This window comes from Chelonoidis abingdonii, chromosome 3 (genome assembly GCF_003597395.2).
Source record: "Chelonoidis abingdonii isolate Lonesome George chromosome 3, CheloAbing_2.0, whole genome shotgun sequence".
In the NCBI taxonomy this organism is placed as follows: domain Eukaryota; kingdom Metazoa; phylum Chordata; order Testudines; family Testudinidae; genus Chelonoidis; species Chelonoidis abingdonii.
In genome coordinates, this window is record NC_133771.1 from 204048133 (window position 1) to 204063438 (window position 15306).

Below are 15306 nucleotides of genomic sequence, written 5' to 3' on the forward strand. Positions count from 1 at the left end.
GGTTCTTCTGGTGCTAGAGGAAGCATCTGAAAGGTTACAGATAAAGTTCTGGTTCTTCAGTGAGAACTACCTAATGGACTGACACTCCCAGGATAAGTGCTCCTAATGCATGATCTTGAAATCTTTTAGAAATCTCTGCCACTCCCTCCCCATGTGCTGTCTTTTAGGAGTATAAACAGGAGCTGTGGCCTCCAGCTCCATTTAGTCATTTCTGAATGCCAAAGTAAGTCTGCTTGTTTCTTCCTTTGAGTATTTTTAGCTGTTTGAGGTTGGTTTTTTTGTTTTTTTTAATTATCTAATCAATCAGTTTTTTCTTTTGTTTAAAAACAAGTTTTCAGCGTCCATGCCATTATGGGCGTCATCTGGGACACTGCGCTCTTTGGGCTGCTTCCCCTTCTCCGAATGTCATTCCTGCTAGGCTCACTTTCCCCCTCTCCCTTGTAGTTCATCTCTCTCTCTCTCTCTTCCCCCCGCGCCCCCCCCCCCCGGTGTCTGACCTACAACATGGTGGAAGCATTTGAGAGCCCAGTGCTTGTAATGTGATGATGTCTGTTTCCGACAATACTGATCAGCAAATTATGAGTTTTCAGTTTGTATTCTGCACAACATTTATCATAATTTTGTAAAAGTGGTGAACATAAGGGTACAATCTATCACAGGAATGAGTACAATAAAGTAATAATGATAGCAGCTATGGTAGTGTGTAGCATAAAGGGATACAGGGCAAGAGCTGAGGGAAATGCAGTCGATCCCCCATCGTCCCCAAATTTGTGAACCACTGACAAGGGAAAAGCCCATAAACACAGAATGAGGGAAAGAGAAAATACCACATTCTTCTACTGATGGTTGTTTAGTTACCCTCTCAGAGCCCACGTAGTCTCATTCTGCTATTCTCCTGTTCAGCCTTATAAAGGTGTTAAACATCTTGTTAGTAAAAGTCAGTATCCTATCTCTTCTCTGAGTACGTCGTCTTCTCCTGTGCTGTGATGTTAGATATCACTGTAGAATATCTGTCCTATACCTTGCTACTCTACTTGTATTTGAGGATTCACTTTTGAAAAATCTTGGGAATATCTTGTCCATTTTCTTTTAAAAGCAGTAATGAATGCCTGCTACATTGGAAAAATATGTGAAGAAAAGAATATTTATTGACACATTCAGTTCTTTCTCATTAAATTGCCTCCATAGAAAAGCACCACTGGAGTCCTTTTGTACATCACAAAGGCCTTGGAAGCAGTTAGTTCAAGGATAGGACTGTGTGCTGCTGTACACCGACAGCTTAGCCCAAAGACCAAGTTTATAAGTGGGTGCTGTGGCTTCTTCTCTGTTCTTTTTTTATGTCTAGTTTCTGTCAAGGTATATCCTATAATTTCCTTTAAAAAATGGACAATTAGTGTTGTAGTTTGCTTGAATCAACTTCCTCATTTTGAAGATGGTATTGAGACTTAGAAAAAACGTACTGCTTTCTCCTGTTCTTGAGTTTGAACTCTGTTATATAGGGTATACATTGAAGGAACATGGTATGCTCACTATTGAGTTGATGAATCTCTGAGTTCTATAAAAATCAGCTAGGTTGATGGCAAGATTTTTTACAAATCTCTCAATAATTGACCTTGTTTTCTCTCCATCTGCAAGATGTTTATCTGACATTTAAATTACAAACCAACTTTATTAAATGACACATCTGGTGCTGGCTAAACTATTTCTGAATTAATTCTCAGCTATTTCACCTGCTGATGTCAATTATGGAGAAACCTTAAGTACGCTTCGCTATGCAAATAGAGCCAAAAACATCATCAACAAGCCTACTGTTAATGAGGATCCTAACGTCAAACTAATTCGTGAGCTGAGAGCTGAAATAGCACGATTAAAAACCTTGCTTGCTCAAGGGAATCAGGTTAGTTTTAGATTTATGTATAGTTTTCTTTGAGTAATAGGATCTAATTCTAGATCCTAATGAGATCATTATCTTTTTTTCATTATGTTATCTGAAAAAACAAGCAATGTGACATCACAAATGAATGTAACTTTCTTCTTTGAATTGGCTTCCAATTGGCCAGTGTGATATCTGCTTTTGTGTGAAATTTTTAACCTCGCCTTGATATGATTAAACATAATTATATGTTGTGGGTAAGCATTTACTGCAGCATATGGGCATTTAGGTGCACCACCCCATTAACAGTAAAGAAATAGCTATGCCTAGCTGGATAGGTTGAAAAGATATCCTTGTACATTTTTTTCCAGCACAAGAATATTGAAGATACCTAAAATATCTGAACACATACTTTGTAAATAAGATTAAATTCATGTTGAGACTTGTAAATATTATACTGTGGAGAAAGATGGGGTAGTTGAAAAGCTTTTAACCACACTGTCTTTGACTATGTTGTACTCCAGAGAGCAAACAGTGTGCTTAGAAACATCTAAAAACATTGTTGATCCCTCCATATAGAACAAAGTGAAAACTACGAATAAAATAAACCGATTAGTCAATAAAGATAAAATGACACATTCAGTCCATTTTGCTCAGTCTTCCAATCAGAAAGTTCAGAACCTAAGATATGTAAAATTTATTTGAAAAATAGTTATTTAATTAGTCTTACTATTAGTCTGTTGCTGGTTATGTTTTAGGGAAGTGATATTTTGGACACTAAAAGTATGGGAGTCTTATTAAAGATGGTAGGTGTTACAGCTCTGTCCACATAATAGTCACTCTAAATAACAGCAATAATTTAATGTATATTTTTCCTAATGCTTTGGTGTTTGATTCCCTCAAAGACACCTGCTGCTAAGTCTAAGTTTAATAATGCTGTAAATATAGATGGATATTATAGATGTAAATATGGATTGATGACACCATAGGTAAGGTTTACAGGAGTGTTCATTCCAGGACCCCTATTCAGATGAGGAGTACTTGTCTTCTTCAGTGCAAAGTTTTGAGGGTAAAATATGCATATTAAGAGACCATATATAAAGAAGCACAGCTTCTTTCGAATTGTGCTTCATTCCATATGGAAGGTATTGTATAGAATGCTGGTTGGCATCAAGAGAATTCTCTATCCAATACTAAGCACTATAGTCCCTCTATTTTTTGTTTCTATTTATCGTTATTCTGTTTAGTTTTTCTCTCTCTTGGGTGCCGTAAAATGCGATTAACTTGAATATCTGTCTCTGGATGACAAAAACAAGCTAACGTTGGGATGGTGATTCTTGAAATTGGAATATGGTTTAAAGGTCTATAGTAGAACCTGGCTAATTGAAACTTCCAAACAATGTGTGGTTTATCAGATTTTGTAATTGAACAACCATGATTGGAGGGCGTGAATAAACTATATTAAAAATTGTAGTTATAAAAATAAATGTAAAAAGTAAAAATAATTTAGTTTAATTATGGTATGAGATATCAAAACTAATCAGTTGTAAAATAAAACAAAATGAAAACTTAATTGTCCACAGTATCCTGCTTAAATATTGGCTGAGAAATGGGATGAGGTCCCCCTGCATATTTTGTGAAAAATATCAGGTTTGCAGATTATTAAAGAAAGTATTAGTGCGATTCTGCTGTATTGTTAATAGTGAAACCGAAAACCCTCCAGGAGGGTGAAATTACTCTGTTGTTCTCTGTGCTTTGTCCTGTGCTTGTCTGGGGGAAAAGTTGAGTGATTTTGCTGGCAAGCTGACAATTTTTATTTCTGAAATACAGCTTGAGTTTACAAACTCTGCTTTGAAGATCTAATATTTTGACATTTTTCCAAGGTATAGAAGAGTAGGTATCACAAAATAAACATGGCTATGCTACAAAGAATTCCAGAGAATTTCAATTCTTATATTATAAATATCTGTGAGGGATACAGTGCCGAGCAAGACTAAATTAATTGAATTTGTGCTGCTTGGTAAAACAACAGGTGGTGGTAAATGTGTAAAATAGAATATAAATCCCTGTATAATTTCTTCTATGGACAGTCTTTACATTCCCAGAATATTGTATTGCAAATGCCACCATGGCTCATTGATAATTATTTACTTCAAATCCAACATTAGTCAATGTTATATAACAAAGAAAACTGCTTACATTTTTGTAAGTATTAGTAATTTTCATGTTCCACAGTCAGATTAACAAGATATATTTTTTACAATACAAATGTCATACACAGAGAAATGTTTAAAGCAGAATAGTTAAATAGACACTCATGCATAGTAAATTGTCATTTACTGCATTTTTAAAAAATTGATGTTTGTAGAGCCAATTTGTCAAAATATTGTGTGTCTTCAGCAGAATATGAATGTAGACAAATCAGTGAAAGTGTGTGTGTAAAATTATAAATTACTGATTTGTACTTCAAATTTATACTTTGACAAGATTGCCACTAATGTGAATATTTTATATAGGTAAAGATGAAATGTCATCCATTGCAGATAAAGACTAGAACATGATTTACTATACAAATTTATTGAAATACCTGCACAATAATATTTCATACCTTCTAATCCACCATCCATTGCACTGTTTATTTTACTATATACTAATGTGAGTTGTTTTACAATTTAGATTGCACTCTTGGATTCTCCAACAGCTTTAAGTATGGAGGAGAAGCTTCAGCAGAATGAAGCAAGAGTAAGTTATAATTCAATATTTATTTTAGAGATAAATGTGATCTGGAGCAGTAATAGCTCATTTTCAGGAACTTTTTGGTATGCACACATATCAAGACCGACTTTAATGTTGTGGTTTGTTTGTCCATTTGTTTATTTTACAAAGCAGCATTTTCTTGAATTCAACTAGATGTAAAAACCTCAGATTTTTTCAAACTTTTTATAAAAAACGAGAATTTGTAATTTTGTTATTTGTTGCACTGTTTATGTGAAATAGAGTGCAACACAGAAGAAAATACATTATAGATACTCTTGCATGCTTTCTTGAAATTAATTTAACTGACTCATGTTTGAATAATGGAAAATATTGTTCCCTGGGCAGATCTACTTTTCTCTTCTTCTCTTAAAAATGTGTGTATTAAAACTTTTTGAGAAAGATGATAATAATAGATTATAATATGGAGAATCAGAAAAAGATGGCAATGCCAACAGAAAAATGCTAAATAAATGCTAGTATAGTGTTGGACTAACTCATGTTTCTAGTTTTTAAACTTGTCATGCTGTATTCTAAGAATCTGGGGCAAATTTTCAGGCAGTAATGTTGGTCTGCCTTCAGATCTGGTATAACCATATGCAAATGTTATTTAGATCAGTGGTTCTCAAAGTTGGTCCGCTGCTTGTTCAGGGAAAGCCCCTGGCGGGGCCGGGCCGGTTTATTTACCTGCCGCTTCTGCAGGTTCGGCCAATCGTGGCTCCCACTGGTTGCGGTTTGCCACTCCAGGCCAATGGGGGCTGTGGGAAGGGCGGCCAGCACATCTCTCAGCCTGCGCTGCTTCCTGCAGTCCTCATTGACCTAGAGCAGAAAAGTGCGGCCAGTGGGTGCTGTGATCAGCCGAACCTGTGGACTCGACAGGTAAACAAACTGGCCCAGCCTACCAGGGGCTTTCCCTGAACAAGCGGCGGACCAGCTTTGAGAACCACTGATTTAGATAACTTACAAGCTATTTTCATGTGCAGTAGTGATAACTGAACATGTGAATCTAGACGTAATGGACCTATATCTTCCATATCTGAGAATTTAATGCTCTTCTTAATTCTTTACTATCTGCTTCATGTTGATCATATTTAGACAATAGCAGACTGTACAAAAAGAGGTAGCATTAATTAGGGTGGGGGGAGTACTTGGAATCTTTAAGTTAGGGTTGCCAGGTGTCTGGTTTTTGATGGGAACACCTGGTTGAAAAGGGACCCTGGTGGCTTTGGTCAGTTGGCTATCTGCAGTGAGGCAAGCAGGGTACCTGCCTAGCTCTATGCGGCTCCTGGGAAGCTGCCAGCATTTCACTCTGGCTCCTAACTATACGAGCGACCGTGGGGGCTCTGCAGCTTTTATTGGCCAGGAACCACAGCCAATGAGAGCTGCAGGGGCAGTGCCTGCAGGCAAGGCCAGCATGCGGAGCGGTTTGGCTGCACCTCTGCCTAGGAGCCAGTTGGGAGATGCCAGCAGCTTCCTGGGAGCTGCCTGAGGTAAGCACCCGCACCCTGAGCCTGCTCCTGTGCCCCAATCTCCTGCCCCAGCCCTGAGCCCCCTCCTGCCCTCTGAGCCCTCTCCCCCCTACCACACTCCAACCTTCTACCCCAACCCGGAGCCCCCTCCCACATGCTGAACCCCTCCATTTCTGGCCCATACCCCCCTCACACATTCTAACCCCCTGCCCCAGTCTGAAGCCTTATTCCACACTCTGAACCCCTTGACCCAGCTCGGGGCACCTCCTGCACCCCAAACCACTCATGTCCAGCCAGAGCCCTCAGCCCCAGCGGGAGCCCTCACTCCCTCTTGCACCCCAACCCCCTGCCCCAGCCTAGTGAAAATGAGCAAATGACTGACGGTGGGGGAGAGCAAGCGATGGAGGAAGCGGGGATGGAATGAGCAGGGTGGATAAGGGCGTGGCCTCAGGGAAGAGCTGGGGCAAAGGTGTTCAGTTTTCTGCAAATAGAAAGTTGCAACCCTACTTTCAGGATCAAATAGGGGTATAGTCTTCTGAAATCATTGGGCCAATTCCTCTGCTGGTGTAAATTGGTATAATTCCATTGAATGAAGCTGACTGAGGATTTGGTTCATTAGAATTACTCAGTCTACTTAAATCTCTGGAGTTAGTATATCCCTTTTAGGAAACACATTTTTGACTCAGCCAATTGATACTATACATTATCTCTTTACATTATTTATATGTATGACTCTTGATCATAATACTAATTTTTCAGGGCAAGTTGATGTGTGAAAAACTACGCTTACATATTTGTTTAAAAAACATGAAACTACAAATTATGCAGGTTTTTCTTTCTTTCTTTCTTTCTTTCTTTCTTAATTTTATTTTGTTTTTAATACAAGCTCTTCCAATGGTTTAAGCTAAACTTGATACCAGCATAGACAAAATAGTAGATTCACTGATGTAAAACCAAGGAGAATAAGGTCTCCTGTAAGGCATGTTTCTGCCTGGAGTGCATTTATGATAGTTATCCTATGCTAAAAAACTAGTGTTCTGTACTGTGTTCAGTACTTGTAGCAGAACGTGAATAATAGTAGTTTGAACATTAAATTACAACAGTGCTTTTTTTAAAAAATATTTTGAAGAAAATACTGATTAATATTAATTTGTAAACTTGAATCACAGTTGAATAAATATACTTAGTGTTACCTGAGTATTGTTCTTACGAATGTTTAAATGGGTGGTAGAAACTGCTGAATGTATGGTATTAATTGGAATATATTTTTCATGCTCTGATAGTATTCATTGCTTGTCCTATTCAGAAGTGTTGTCCTCACTGTGTGGGATGTTTATCGAGTATGTTTTATTGTCCACTGTCAACCTCATTAATACGTTATGTGCTTGCTACTTAAGATAATTACCACAAGCATAATTACTGAATTACTGCACATTCTTAGAACATATTACAAAGGGTAAAGCTGTTCTATAACTGAATAGTGAATTTGATTCTGCAGCTCTAAAGACTTTATTACCATATTTAAATTAACTGACTAGTGCACAGTAGTTCCCTTGAATGAATTAATTTCTGTGTTGCAAGAACTATTTTAAACAACTCATGTGCATTAACAATTCTCCAGAAATGGTGAATACAGAGGTGATGAGCATCAGGATTCTTTAATATTTTTTTCTTTAAAAAACAAAAGAAAATAATTGACAAGACTAATATTGTGATTGTCAGCATTCTGGACCTAGGTGGCACAGTGGAGAGAAGTATTCTCTTTTTCCTTTGATTTTAAATCCTAGGTTACAAGTGAAAATGAGCTACTTATTTGATTTATGATTTCAACTTATTCCCTTGTAGGCAATTGACCATATTATGTAACTAGCACACAGTGCATCTTAATTTATAGTCTCCCCACAACTAAAGCCAACTGTGAAACTGAAGGATACGGTTGCAAGTCAAGATTGAGGTCATTTTTTGGCAGACCTGTGAAAGGAAGCATTGCTATTTGTCCCTCTAAGTAAATAATCAATTTATCAGTAAATCTTAAAGGAGACAGAAGCAGTTAGTTTTGAGTTTAAGCATTTCACCACTTGAAAGTAGATTCAGGTAGTAAAAGATGTATAAACTTAATTCCAAGATAAAAAATCAAGAGAAGTAATTATCAAATGTTGCTTGAGAATGAAAGGCAGTGTCCGAGGACTGTGAAGAGTTTATATTAACTATGCCCTTGTATGCGTTATGTAAGCTATTTAGAGAGACTGGGATAAGTGCTTTTTTATGTCTATAAATCAAAGAAATATAGCCTTCATCAGGGATTTCAGTTCTGAAATTTAATTTATATTGTGGGGAATAAGATAACGTATGACAGGTGTGCCATTGTACAGATATGCGGAGTTACACACATCTAAGATTTGTTGAGCATAATCTAAAGACTTGAAGTCCTGACCTGTATTTAAAATAGGGCATTCCAGGATACTCTTATTAAGAATTTTTATTTTTTAATTGAAATATATAAACACTTTAAATAAAAAGATTTATGCTCTTTAGTTTTTGTTCCTTGATTTTACATAGTCTTAAAAAAAATCAATGTAAATGCCATGCATTGGATGAGTGGAAAGATAAAAATACAGTAAAAGCTGTGCTATTTTGCACTTTACCGACCAGCAAGCTCTATAAACTGGCATTTCTGATCTTCATTGAAAGTCCGGTTTATAGTCCGGTTGGCGCGGGGCCTGCCCCGAGCCCCCTCCTGCAGCCAAACTCCCTCCTAGAGCCCACACCCCCTCGTCTGCCCCAACCCCTGAGCCCCCTCCTGCACCCAAACTTCCTCCCTCTTAGTTAACCAGAATTTTTCCGCACACCCCATTCCTCTAACATGCCGGATAAGAAAGCTTTTACTGTACCACAAAAACATTTCTGTAATTATTAGCCTTTGTAAACCTTTTTGCACAACGTATGGCCTGAATCGTGAGTACTCTTACCTTACCATGCGTAATCACAGTGACAGTTGATCCTAAAATTATTCCAGTTCATTGTAAAATTTGGCTATAACATTTAGATCATTCTGTGGTTGTAGATTTTACAGGTTTGACTAAGCACTGCATATAATAAATCCTTTTATTTGTTCTGAAATTACCTGCCATTATTTTAAGTGAACAACCCTTTTCATCCTTGTTCTTATGAAACATTACAATTAGGAGTTTTCACTACGTCCTTCCTAATCTTAAATATCTGCTCCTTTCTAAAAAATAAAAATCAGAGGTATGATAGCCCATAATTTTTGTTATCTTGCTGTATATTGGGCAAATAATTATTACAAACAAATACATAAGTGGCACAGGCTTTATTTTGGTGGGGAAAATTTAAGTGGTCACTGTAACAGATTTGGGTGGCATTTAATTATTATCCCAATATTGGAAGTAGAATCAGTTGCAGGGAGCAAGAAACTTAGCAAATATTTGGCATTTTAAGTTGTTCTCTGAAATTTTATGCCAAGTCTGTTGTGAGAGTAAGTGTGGCATTTCAAGCAAGACTAGTTTAATATAGGATATTATCTTTCTGTTTCATTTCACAGGTACAAGAGCTGACCAAAGAGTGGACAAACAAGTGGAATGAAACCCAAAATATTCTAAAAGTAAGGATCAGTTAAATGCATCATTTTCTTATTTGACATTTTAAGTAAACTTGCAGAAATGAAGTTTTTTCTTTAAAATAGGGTTCCTGAGTTAACCATTCTATTATATTTTAAAATGTTTTGTTACCAAAAAAATTGTGTGTGAACCTCACTCTGATTTGACTATTTCGAAAATAGCTTTTTGAGTAAAAGCTCATGAATTTTTATAATAGATCTACAGCACAACCTGTTCTATTTTCTTACCGACGCTGGATCATTTCCATCTTGGACTCTGTCAAAAGGGAGATCTGTTTTGAATATTTCAAACATTTAATCTGCTTTTCCTGAGCTCTCTATGAAAACAAATCTGAAAAGAAACCACCTTCTGCTTTTCCCTGTCCTTTGTATGGTGACCTCCTATGGCAGTCGGTGGCATCATTACTATATGTATTATGTTAGTGGATACTGAGACAGGTTTTGGAATTTCTGAATGGCTAAGTTTAGGTTCCAGATTTGCTTTTTAGCTTTATTTCAGTGGTAGTGTTCAGCAGCAATTGTTGGAAGTTTCCCTTCCAATCTATGCTACCATTATATCCAATCTTTGACTATCCAATAAATCCTTGTTCAGTTTTTTTATGCTCCCCCTTACGTCTGCTGCTGCCAGCTAGTGTAAAGACTGGCCACCTAGATTTGGATGAAAACATTAGGGAGAAAGTGGCACAATTATTTAACAGGATGCCCCCTAAGAAAAGGCACATCTGTTCCCCCTCACTCCTATTCTAAAATATCTTACAAAATTGGAAGAGACTTTCAAGAGGAATTGTGCTTCTGAGTCACTTAGGTGCTTTTGAAAACACCACCCAGAATAGTTGTTCTCTGTGTAAACTTTTGTTACAAATTCTGTTTAGAATCAGAGTTGCTAAGCCTTAATCTAAATCTCTTGCCTCATTCAGCCTACATAGATTTTCTAGTGCTAGTTGACTATTGATGAGTGAGACTTTGAGTTGCTATTTTTAACAGACTAACTTTCTGGTGTTACTAGTCCAAAGGGTAAGAATCTTTTTTTCCACTTGATCTCCCACACTATACAACATAGCATTTCTTGTCAAACACCTTTAGTTGATTGATTACGTTAAATCTTAACATTTCAATCTAGTACTTGTTTAGTCTTACCTATATACATACGCTGAATGCGCAGTTGGTGATGAGTTCTGAAAATAACACAAGCAAACAATTGAAGAGGAGATTCCAGAATTCTATCTTATGACTCTGATTTGAGACTTTTTTTCTTACTGATATTGCTATGCATCACTTTTTGATTCCTTTACTTCAGTATTTCATAATTCACTCCTGGACCTTTTACTTATTATCTGATTTACAAATAACTTACTGTATCCATGCTTTAGAGTAAAACACAGGTAATTTGGAGTGGGGCACAGAATAGGAAACTGCCTGGCAGGTGGTATGACAAAATGGACTAATTCTTTTTAATGTCTGCTTAGAAATTGAACTGGGACTTCATATTTGCAAATTTCTCAGATTTTTGTTCCAATTTTTCCACTGTTAGGTTTCTCCATGGTATCCTACAGAGAGCTCTGTGTAAGCTCGAAAGTTTGTCCCTCTCACCAGCAGAAGTTGGTCCCATACAAGACATTACCTCACCCATCTTGTCTCTCTAATTTGACTAGAGGCAATCATTAAAATACTCCTGTCCGTGGAAAAATGGAAATCTATAAAAAGATTTGCTGGTTTATCTGCTGTGTTTTACACCACTTTAATAAATTAATATTAATAATATAGAAAAACGTATTTGAGATATTCATGTGTATTGGGGAAAAATGAATTTGAAATTTATTTTTAAAAACTATGGGCCAAAATAAGAGAACAAATCACAACACCTCACATATTGGCTTTAGAACCTTCAGTGGCTCCCCACCAAATCGCAGATCCAGTTCAAAGTTCTGATCCTAATCTACAAAGCCCTGAGTAGGCTGGGACCTGGGAATATTGGAGAGAGTTTTCCCACCAACAATCCACCCATATTTACAACTGCAGATTAAAAAGCTATTGAATGGAATGTTGATAGTAAAAGGTCCTAACTACAGAATTCACTACCAAAAGAGATTAGAATTGGCCCAAATCTTACCATATTTGGTGCATGTAACGGAACGCTATTTCTTCTCAGGCCTTCCCCATTATGCCAGAGCTGAATTTTCAGGTATTCCTCCAAAGCTTTTCTGTATCTTCTGTAGTACAGTGATTCTCAAGCTGTGGTTTACTGAGCATTTCAGGTAATCTTTGGAGTTGATTTTTGTCACAATAGTGAAGCATTTGTCGGTTGTCAAGCAGAAATGTTTCCTGCTCTATAGAAGTAGCCCTGGACCCTTCTGGACTTCCAGTTCCCAAAGGTTCTTTTTGAGGGTGCAGAGAATTCACTGCTCCTTTATATTCTTTGCAGCTGCTTATTGTCTTTATTAGCTGTCCTTTTTGATGTAAATTCAGACTTGATCAACTTTGCCAATGAAACATAATCAGAGGGCTTGCAAATGTATAAGACAGCAGAATCAACCTACCACACAACAATCCAGCACTAAGTATGCCTTTGGCATCTCCCACAGTGCCCCAGCTGCGCCCCTTTACCCGGTGTATTTCTCTGCCCTGTGTTCTTCTCAGGTAGGGTTCTAGCTTTTGCCTAAAGACATCAGCAGGCTCACCCCTCTATCATTCCTCAGTCTTCAGCCCTTTCCGCCCTCTGGCTTCACCTGTCTGGCCCAGAGAGCCAGCAGACCTTTCCCTCTCCTGCTCTTAGCTGTCTAACCAAGACTCTCTGGCCTGGGGAAATTTGTGGGTGACCTCCTGACTGCTTTCTGCTTTCGTCAGCCTGATCTGGCTCCACTGCTTAACTAGACTCTCACCACTCCCTCATTCAGGAGCACACCCTCCCTGAAGCTCCCAGCCCATATCTGCTCTTCCTCTGAGATCTCTTTGCTCTCATGACTGGACTGTTTTTCTTCTCTTCATTCTGGATTCTAAACTCTCCTTCTAAGCTCCTTTTCTCTCAGGATTCTGGACTTTTATTTATAACTGCCAGAGGCAGCTCCACCTTCCCTGTTACACCAAACTAGGCACACCTGGACTGGAACAGAAGGGCTGAACCTAATTTTGTTTAAGGGGCCAGCTATCCTGTTATGATAATCTATAAAGCACTAAATGTTGTGGGACACTATGTCGAAGGACTTGTCTACACGAACAGTTAGCCCACAACAAACTGGGACATGAATCTAAGCCCCACTAGCCTGTCTTATGCTAACCATTCCTTAGTGTGCTTTGATCTAGTCCCATTTCAAAATGAGGTAGATCAGAGCAAGCTAAGGAACGTAACTTAACAGTGGCAACACGAACAGTTAACATGCAGCAGGCTAGCTCAGAGTAGATTCATACTCCAGCTTGCAGTGGACTAACTGTTTATGTAGACAAGCTGTAAGATACTCTCTGTGATGTATTGCTAAAGTTTCAGTCAGCAGGGCATTCGCCATTAAAGCCTTTGGAACTTATTTCTTCTCCAGGTTTGGAAGAGCCCATGTTCTTTCATCTTCAGGGTGTAAGGCTCACTTTTTCTCCCTTGCTGGGTGGGGCTGAGGCTTGACTCTTATGTGGAGACTCTGAGGAAGTCAGTTAACGTATTATGCTTATATTGTTGCTGGGTTATTTGATTTAGTCTGGGGTAATGAGCGTGTCTGTTTGTTACTGTATTTTTAAGAGATTAATGGAGAGCTCAGAATTGGGTAGGACTTTTACTGTAATTTTGTGAACTCTTGAAGAAATAAAATATTAAAATGTTTGAGAACTGCCTCCTGTAATGTATGAAAAAAGACATAATATTAAAAGTGTCTCCCAAATCCATTATCAAATGTTGGAATAATTTTTTTGGTTCTTTTTACCTCTGCTTATAGAATATTAAGTGTGGAAAGGGAAACAAAATAGCAATAAAACTTCGGTGTTGGGAACTTAAACTTTCAGAAGTTAGGAACCTCCAAAAAGCAGAGTTTTCCCCACAGCTTGAACTAGGCTATATTATGTCCTATATATTTTATAGCTTATGTTATTCCCATCATATATCAATTTACATTTTACAAGAAAAATAGGGTTGAAAATATCACAGCTGTGAAAAAGGCAAAGTTAGAGTTGCAGCGGAAACTTTACTTTTTTTTCTTTTTCTTTTTTACAATTTCTTGACTTTTTTGAGAGCTTGAGTTTCCTGCCAACTTTAAAATGTTGCTTTAGTACAGGAGTTGGCAATCTTAGGCACACAGCCCATCAAGGTTATCTGTTGGCAGGCTGCGAGACATTTTGTTTACATTGACCATCTGCACTTACGGACACGCACAGCTCCCAGTGGCTGCGGTTTGCCGTTTCTGGCCAATGGGAGCTGCAGAAAGCAGCGGGCTGCAGGGAGGTGCTGGTCTACGCTACAGCTGTAAGTCAACCTAAGTTACGCTACTTCAGTTACGTAAGTTACATAACTGAACTTGAAAGCAATGTAGGTTGACGTACAGTGGTGTCTACACCGCACTTTGTCGACGGGAGATGCTCTCCTGCCTACTTACCTTACGATTCTCAGGGAGCTGGAGTACAGAAATCAATGGGAGAGCACTCTGCCATCGACTTTAGTGAGTCTGGTGAAGACCTGCAAATTGACACCATTGCATCTATTGCTGCAGTTCTGATCTAGGTGTAAATATAGACATGGCCAAAGTCGGGGTCCGTTTTAGCACCCAGTGTCCCAGCAATTGTCTTGTTTCTGAGAGGCTTGGGTGGTGGTGAGTTGAATCTAGCATTGAGAAACCTTGTTTACACTGTGGACTTTTTGAAATTCTCCCACTGCTTCAAGCATTAGGAAAATGAACTGGTGGTAGAGCTTGGTTGCCAAGTCTCCCAACTTTATCACGTCTTATGATATGTGATGTTTTTCTTTAATCCAATTCACCAGAAACTGGGATGATGAAATGGAAATCTCAGTGTTTGGGTTTTTTTTAAAGTAAGTTCCCAGCTATTGTGTTTGGGGAGAAAAGCTTCAAAAATGAATCTAAAATTCATTGACTTAAAATCATAAGATTTTAAAAATAATCTCCTGGCCTTTGGAGGCATGACTCAAGATTACTGGAGATGGGGTTGGCAACATTGTAGAACAGTGATAGTAGAATTTAGAAAAATCCTGATGTAGACACAGCCTAAGGGAACTAGGTAGATTCAACCCAAGGCTTTGCTCCCTCTCCAAGGTGCTTCAAGGGAGGATGTCCTGTCAGGGAACACAGGTTTTTGGGGAGCCCTGCCTCTGGGGAGAGCAAGGGAGAAAAGGATCTAGGCAGTGGTAATGTAAGTCCATTGTGCTATCTGCTACCTTCTTCCAGTTATCTTCCTCCTCCCCCTACTTCCTCAAGTAATGGGGATTAATTGTCCGTTCTTTCTTAAACAATGTTAATTGGCTGATTATTGCAGGTTAGGAGGCATGTTTTTCTGATGCTTCCATTGATACCTGATGGGGGATGGTGCCTGAGTGTTTCCTGGTTCCCTCCCTTTTTAATCCAGTTTTCAGGTGTGTGAGAGTG

At 38.3% G+C, this 15306-nt stretch overlaps 1 protein-coding gene across 7 annotated transcripts in view; it reads left to right on the top strand.

Annotated features, from left to right (window-relative positions):
- Nucleotides 1-15306, top strand: part of KIF16B (kinesin family member 16B) — a 220011-nt gene that overhangs the window by 33017 nt on the left and 171688 nt on the right. For all 7 annotated transcript variants that reach the window (XM_032763280.2, XM_032763281.2, XM_032763284.2 and 4 more), the window contains 3 exons: nt 1722-1897; nt 4550-4615; nt 9659-9718. In XM_032763280.2, coding sequence (XP_032619171.1) covers nt 1722-1897; nt 4550-4615; nt 9659-9718 — 302 coding nt within the window. The remainder of the gene's footprint in view (nt 1-1721; nt 1898-4549; nt 4616-9658; nt 9719-15306) is intronic.